We start from the raw sequence: 8632 nt of genomic DNA, 5'->3' as shown, positions 1-8632 counted from the left end.
GCCAGAATGCTCCTTAGAAGCAAGGATGGTGAGACTACATCTCACATACTTTGGATGTGTTATCAGGAGGGATCAGTCCCTGGAGAAGGACATCATACTTGGTAAAGTAGAGGGTCAGCAAACAAGAGGAAGACCCTCAACGAGATCGACTGACACAGTGGCTGCAACAATGGGAGGATGGTGCAGGAATGGGCAGAGTTTTGTTCTGTTGTATATAGCGTTGCTATAAGTCAGAACCAACTCGACAGCACCTAACAACAACAACTTTGGCTTTTAGCTATATCTTTTTGCATTAATTTTTAGAAGCTGCTCTAGGGACCACAAACTGCATCTTGAACTTACTACAATCTAATAATTCTTAATATTGAACTACTTTGGGTAAAATATAGGAACCCTACAATAGTATAGTTCCATTTACCCCCATCCTTTAAGATGTCATCATTATATATTTAACATCTACACGTGTTATAAACTCAACATTACAGTGTTATAATTTTTGCTTAAACAGTCATATGTATTTTAAAGAATTTAAAAGAAGAAGAGAAATACAGCATTTTATACTCACACAGAAAGTTAAGATTTCCAGTGTCTTATTCCTTCCTGGAGATCCAAGTTTCTATTCTGGGTCACTTCCTTCAATCTGAAGAACTTCCTTTAGCATTTCTTTTTTTTTTTTTCTGGTGTCCCAACTAAAGGAAAATTTACAGCATGGAGCAAAGTGCCAACTCAAATGCCTTTACAGGCCAAGCAGGTAACAGGAGGGAGGCATTTCTTATAGAGCAGGTCTGCTGGCAGTTAATTATTTTTGTTCATTCAAAATGTTTTTGTTAACCTTCATTTTCTGAAGAATAGTTTTTGTCGATACGGCATTCTTGGTTAATAGCTGTATTTTTCTTTCAGCACTTTGAATACGTCATGCAGATGTCTTCTAGGTTCCACTGTTTCTGAGAAATCAGTCATTAATAATGAAATTTTATATATAAATTACATATAAATATATACACACATTTTTATATATACACAAATATATGTACATATATATGAATATATACACATATATATTAATTCCTCAAAATTTAGAACTTCTGCTCTTTGAAAGACACTTAAGAAAACAAAAAGGCAAACCACAGACTGGAAAAAATATACTTAATACATATATCAGACAAAGGACTTGTATTAAAAATATATATAAAGAACTCTTACAACTCAATAGTAAGAAGACAAATAACCAAATACAAGTGGACAAAAAATGTGAACAGATATTTAACAAAAGACATATGACTGGCCAATAATAGCATGGAAAGATGCTCAGTGTCATCAGTCACCAGAGAAATGTATGTTAAAACCACAAACAAATGCCACCACACACCTAACTGAATGACTAAAATTTAGAAGAACAACAATGCCAAATGTTAGCATTGATACAGAACAACTGGAACTCTCATACATTGCTGGTGAGACTGTAAAATGGTACAACTTTGGAAAATAGGCTGTTTCTAATAAAGTTAAACATATACTTACCATGTAACCCTATGGCAATTCCGATCCTGGGTATTTATCCAAGAAAAAGGAAAAACATGTCCATACAATGTATATGCATGTTCATAGAAGATTTATTCATAACAGTCCCAAACTAGAAATAACCCTAATATCCATCAATGCATGAATGGATAAACAAATTGTGTTATATTCACATGATTGAATACTACTCAGCAATAGAAAGGAACTACTGATATATGAAACAACATGGAACAATCTCAGAAAGATCATATTAAGCTAATGAAGCCAGACTCAAAAGAGTACATACTATATGACTACATTTATATAAAACTCCAGAAAGGACAAATATAACCGACCATGACAGAAAGTGGATCAGTGGTTTCCTGGGTCCAAGGGTGGGGTTTACTGGGAAGGGGCACAAGGGAACTTTCTGAGGTGATGGAATGTTCTATATCTTGATTATGATGATGGTTACATGGATATATACATTTGTCAAAACTCATCAAATCCATACACTTAAAATGTGTACATTTTATTGTATATAAATGATACCTTAATGAAGTTGATAAAAAAGAACTTTTAGCATAGGCCTCAAGAAAATAAGGTTTAGAAAGTAGGTTGTAATTCTGTAAGAAAAAGTCACATTATATATTTCTCAATAAAAAATTGCATTTAAATTGTGGTGTTGGCAAAGAATATTGAATATTATCATGGATTGCCAGAACAAACAAATCACTCTTGTAAGAAATACAGCCAGAATGTTCCTCAGAAGCAAAGATAGCAAGACTTTGGTTCACTCACTTTGGATACATCATCAGGAAAGACCAATAGCTTGAAAAGGACATCATGTTTGGTAATGTAGAGGGTCAGCAAAAACAAGGGAAACCCTCAATGAGATGGGCTGACACAATAGCCATAACAATAGACTCAAATATACCAATGATCATGGAGATGGTGAAGGACGGGGCAACATTTCATTCTGTTATACATAAGGTTGCTGTGAGTCAGAGCCAACTCAACAGCAACTAACAACAACAAATAAAAAAAAAATATTTTGGGTTCCTGTACCACAGTTCTTCTCTCTTGGTATAGGAAATGAAGTACTGATGTATTAAATAAGTTGCTTTAACTAGAGTTTAAGTAATAGGCAAATACTTATTTCTCCAAATATCCTTTGAGATTGGAAACAAGATGATAATTCCAGAGAATAATAAATCATACAAATGTTTCTGAATAAAATAAAATCTAATTTGAAATAGTTTTGATAAACAAAAGAATAGCTTTCATTTTAATTATAAACTCTTTATTATTTGGCATTTATACACATAAAATATATATTTAGTTGAATATTGTATACAAACATTATGAAAGTATTCTGAATACAAAATTGTGATTATAAAGTAAAACAATCAAGATACATCAAGGAAGTATGTGATTCGCTGTCAAATTTACAATCACATATCTAGTATATCACAATTCTTTTATTCTAAAAAAATGCCCACATGAGAACTCTGAAGTGGGCAATTAATTGTTAAAAGAATAAATTATTTTCATTATGTAGAACACGGTGGAAAGGGTACAAAATAAAGTTACTGAAGTCTTCAGAATTTCTTTATGTAGTTGCTAGTAAGACAACAGAACCTAAGGCTATAAGGGCCTGTCCAAGTGGAATATTTATATTAGATATGCTTTTAGCATGTCTCTGGTAGAGGTGCTGTGTCAGCCACTTTTTGTGGAAGGATGGCCCACTATAGACACCAGGAAAATTTTTTCGACCACAGCCATGTCCGTAACTGGTAATTCCCATTACAAAAAATCGTTTATGTTCTGGTAAGTAGCACATTAACGGTCCACCACTATCACCCTATCAAAAAAGTCCCAAAATAGTGTTAGTTACTTCTGGTATTCTTTTAAGTAACAGTAAAGCTGGAATAAATTAATTACATTAAACATACATTTATAGAAATATACATTTGCAATATACCTCCAAGTTATAAAGATCCATATATTTTGAATTTAATATTTCAGCTCAAACAGGAGGTATTTAGTCTGGCCTAGTACATGCAGGAATCATAAAGCTGGTGGATAAACTTCCCATCTGCATACTTTTGAACTGGAATACCATAAATCAAATTGTTTGGATTTTTAAATACAAACTTTCAGGAGAAATATAATTTAGGAAATGTGTAAAATACTGCCTATTAGAATACTCTTATTGCTTAGTACTGTGTGAAAGGCATAACTTTAAGATGTACGAAGGATCCTTTTAGGAATGTGTGTGTGGTTTGCTAGATAGAGGAGAGAAGTAAGCTGGCATCTTGCAAGAGATGGCATCTTTCTTAAGTGTTAACACAGGCTAGCTGCAGGATAACAAGAATAAATGAGCCAGGCCTCTTGTTACTATAATAAACAAGTCTCTGTTATAGTTTATACAAGACTATCAATGCACCCAAACACTGTTACTAAGGACTGTTAATGCACTCAAAACAAGGACACTCAGATAACAGTTTCAGTGACTAAAGGTTATGGATGTATTTCTAAGGTGTTTTCAATCCTCTACCCAAGGCAAGCGTTGAATAATTATTTTTTGATGATGAGGATGTTCTGCCTAGGAATGCAATTTAATCTGATTGGATTCTATTATTTTACTCAGTAAGATTTTTAAAGAAAAAAGTCACAGGAAAGATAAGCCCTGGATTGCAGAAATGGGAATGAGTAGGAAAAGATCAGAGCATAGTGTACTTGAGAGTGAAGAGCTGGTAGATTTGGAAGGAGTGAAGCAAAGAGGCATAAAGAAAGATTCAAAAAACACACACATAAAAAAGATAAATTAGACTTCAGAAAAATTAAAATCTTTTTGCTGCATATGATATCATCAAGAAAGTGAAAAGACAACCCACAATATGGGAGAAAATATTTGCAAAACATATACATGAAATCTGTGAGAGCCAGAACTTGACGGGATTGTTTTGTTTTTCTGGGTCTCACTAGTCTTCCGCCTTTGACAGGGTGCAGTCTTACGACTTTTCAATCTCTTGTTTTAGTGGAAAATAATTGTGTTTTCCTTCTCTGACAGGTTTCCACGTTATACAGGTCCCAGCTTTTGCAGGTTTTACTGTATCTGATAAGGGACTTGTATCCAGAATATATAAAGTATGCTTATGAATCAATAACAAAAAGATAATAACCCAGTTTAAAAATGGGCAAAGGATATGAATAGACATTTCTCCAAAGAAGATATACAAAAGGCTAATAAGATGCTCACCATCATTAGTTTTTAGGAAAATGCAAATTAAAACCTCAATAAGATACCATTTCACTCTCGAAAGGATGACGAATAAAAAAGACAGACAATAAAAAATGATGACAAAGGTGTGGAGAAAATGGAACCTTCATCCATTGCTGGTGGGAATGTTAAATGGTACAGCCACTTTGGTAGTTCTTCAAAATGTTAAACATAGAGTTATCATATGATTCAGCAACTCCACTCCTAAGTGGAATTTCCAAGAGAAAGAAAATATGTGTGCACACAAATATTTGTACATAAATGTTCACAGTAGTATTATTCATATTAGCCAAAAAATGGAAACAACCTAAATGTTCATCAATTGATAACGGATGAGTAAAATGAGGTATATCCATACGATGGTATATTATTTGGCAATAAAAAGAAATGAAGCACTGATACATGCTACAGCATGGGTGAAACTTGAAAACATTATACTAAGTGAAACAAGTCCACTGCAAAAGATTATAGATTGAATTATTTCATTCATATGAAATGTCCAGAATAGACAAATCTATACAGATTGGTGGTTGCCTCAGGCTAGAGGTGGGTAGGAAGAGAATAGAGAATGACTGTCAACAGATATGGAGTTTCTTTTGAGGATGGATGATGAAAATATTCTAAAATTAGATTGTGGTGATGGTTGCACAACTCTGAATATCTTCAAAATCATTGAATCATACGCTTTAAGTGGGTGAACTGTATGGTATGTGAATTATATCTAATAAAGTTGTTTAAAAAAGAAAGAGAAAGAAGTCTCGGCCCAATGGCTTCACTGCAGAATTCTACAAAACATTCAGAGAAGAGGTGACACCAACTCTACTCAAACTATTCCAGTATATAGAAAAGGAAGGAATATTCCCTAATACATTCTATGAAGCCAGCATAACCCTGATACCAAAGCCAGGCAAAGATACCACAAAAAAAAAAAAGATTACAGACCAATATCCCTCATGAATATAGACATAAAAATTATCAACAAAATTCTAGCCAACAGAATACAACAGCATACAAAAATAATAATAATAATAATACATCATGATCAGGTGGGATTCATACCAGGGATGCAAGGTTGATTCAACATTAGAAAATCAATCAACCTAAATCACCACATAAATAAAGCACAGGAAAAGAATCACCCATCATCTCAATCAATGCAGGAAAGGCATTTGATGAAGTCCAAAACTGTTTCCTGACAAAAATTCTCAGCAAAATAGGAATAGAAGGGAAATTCTTCAACATATTTAAAGGCATACATAAACCAACAGCCAACATTACTCTCACTGGAGAGAGATTGAAAGCATTCTCCTTAAGAACAGGAATGAGCCAAGGATACCCATTATCACCACTCTTATTCAATATCATGCTGGAAGGCCTAGCCAGAGCAACAAGGCAAGAAAGTAAAATAAAGGGAGTTGTGGACTGAACTGTGTCCACCAAAAATATGTATTGCAAATCCTAACCTCTTCGTGTGGTTGTAATCCCATTTGTGAATGGGTTATGCTTATTATGTTAGTGAGGCAGGATTAGGGTGTATTTTGAATAAATCTCTTTTGACATATAAAAGAGATTAAACAACCAAGCAAGAGAAACAGAGATGGGGGAGGATTGCCCAGGAGCAGAAGCTCAAAGAGACAAGGACCTTCCTCTGAGCCGACAGAGAGAGAAAGCCTTCCCCTAGAGCCAGCACCCTGAATTCAGACTTTTAGTCTCCTAAAGTGTGAGAAAATAAATTTCTGTTAAAGCCACCCACTTGTGGTATTTCTGTTATAGTGGCACTAGATAACTAAGACGAAGGGTATCCAAATTGATAAGGAAGAAGTAAAACCATCCCTATTTGCAGATGACATGATCCTATACATAGAAAATCCCAGAGATTCCCCAAGAAAGTTACTGGAACTAACAGAAGGGTTTAGCAAAGTGGTAGGGTAAGGTACAAGATCAACACAGACAGTAAGACTCAGCATTGTGAAAATGTCGATCCTACTGAAAGTGAGCTACAGCTTTAATGTAATCCCGATCCAGATATCAACAGCATTCTTTAGTGAGATGGAAAAACAAATCACCAACTTTATATGGAAAGGAAAGAGGCCCTGGATAAGCAAAGCATTATTGAAGAAAACGAACAGAGTAGGAGACCTCACACTCCTATCTGATCTCAGAACCTACTATACAGCCATGGTAGTCAAAGTAGCCTGGTACTGGTACAGACACATAGATCAATGGAACAGAATTGAGAACCCATGTGTAAATCCATCCACTGCGGTCACCTGATCTCCGACAAAGGACTAAAGTCTATTAAATGGGGAAAAGACAATCTTTTTAACAACTGGTGTTAGCAAAACTGGATGTTCATCTGTAAAAAAAGGGAACAGGACCTATACCTAACACCACACACAAAAACTAACTTAAAATGCGTCAGTGACCTAAATATAAAACCTAAAATGATAAAGATTGTGGGGATATGTGCCATTAAAATATGGATGTATAAAGGCCTCTATGCTGCACAACATGTTGAGACTTGTCCCCAACATGTTGACACTTGTCACGACTTGTTTTCCCAAACCCGTTACTGATTGGCTTGTTTACCTGAATTCCTCCTCCCTTGCCTGAAACTTATTGTTATTCACCCAAAGCCCACTGTTCTGTTATTTGCTTCACTGCTTGCTGTATTGACTATAAATAAACTCCTGGGACTGAAGCCGAGGTTCGACTCCTCAGGGTGACCCTCCTGGCCCCACTTCTCTGTAAGAGTTGTGGCATTGGTTATTGTCTCCGCTGCCCTGACAACCGTCACCGCTGCGACAAAAGATCATGGAAGAAAAAATAAGGACAACATTAGGGGCCCTAATACATGGCATAAATTCAATATAAACCATAACTAACAATTCACAAACAGCACAACATAAACTGGATAACTGGGAGTTCCTAAAAATTAAACACTTAACGCTCACCAAAAGACTTCACCGAAAGAGTAAAAAGAGAATCTATAGACTGGGAAAATTTTTTGGCTACTATATATCTGACAAGAGTCTGATCTCTAAAATCTATAGAATATTTCAACACTTCAATAACAAAAAGACAAATAATCCAATTAAAAAATGGGCAAAGGATATGAACAGACAATTCACCAAAGGAGATATTCAGCCAGCTAACAGATATGTGAGGAAATGCTCATGATCATTAGCCATTACAGAAATGCAAATCAAAACTACAATGAGATACCATCTCACTCCAACATTACTGGCACAAATTAAAAAAAAAACAAATATTGGAGAGGTTGTGGGGAGACTGGAACTCTTATGCACTGCTGGTGGGAATATAAAATGGTGCAACCACTACTCCTTAAAAAACTAGAAATAGAAATACCATACGATCCAGCAATCCTACTACTTGGAATACATCCTAGAGAAATAAGAGCTGTAACACAAATAGACAAACACACGCAAGTGCTCACTGCAGCATTATTCACAACAGCAAAAACATGGAAACTACCTAAGTGCCCATCAACAGATGAATGGATAAACAAATTATGGTACATACATACAATGGAATACTACACAACAATAAAGAACAATGATGAATCTGAAACATCTCACAACATGGATGAATCTGGAGGGCATTAGGCTGAGAGAAATAAGTCAATCACAAAAGGACAAATATATGAGATCACTATTATAAAAACCCAAGAAAAGGTTTACACACAGAAAAAAAGTCTTTGATGGATACAAGGGAGGGGGTGGAAAGCAGAAATCACTAACTAGATAATAGAAAAGTGCTAACTTTGGTGAAAGGAAAGACAACACATAATATAGGGGAAATCAGCACAACTTGACCAAGGCAAAG

The 8632-nt window shown here is 35.1% G+C and overlaps 1 protein-coding gene across 1 annotated transcript in view; it reads right to left on the bottom strand.

The window, feature by feature from the left end:
* Positions 1 to 2943: 2943 nt before the first annotated feature.
* Positions 2944 to 8632, bottom strand: part of TMPRSS12 (transmembrane serine protease 12) — a 37344-nt gene continuing 31655 nt past the window's right edge. The window contains exon 5 of the mRNA XM_023742433.1: positions 2944 to 3364. Within this exon, the coding sequence (XP_023598201.1) occupies positions 3113 to 3364 (252 nt within the window). The 3' untranslated portion in view covers positions 2944 to 3112. The remainder of the gene's footprint in view (positions 3365 to 8632) is intronic.

Source organism: Trichechus manatus, unplaced genomic scaffold, assembly GCF_000243295.1.
Source record: "Trichechus manatus latirostris isolate Lorelei unplaced genomic scaffold, TriManLat1.0 scaffold00209, whole genome shotgun sequence".
Taxonomy (NCBI): domain Eukaryota; kingdom Metazoa; phylum Chordata; class Mammalia; order Sirenia; family Trichechidae; genus Trichechus; species Trichechus manatus.
The sequence above is the reverse complement of the archived record's forward strand: the minus strand, read 5'-3'. Positions and strand labels throughout refer to the sequence as shown.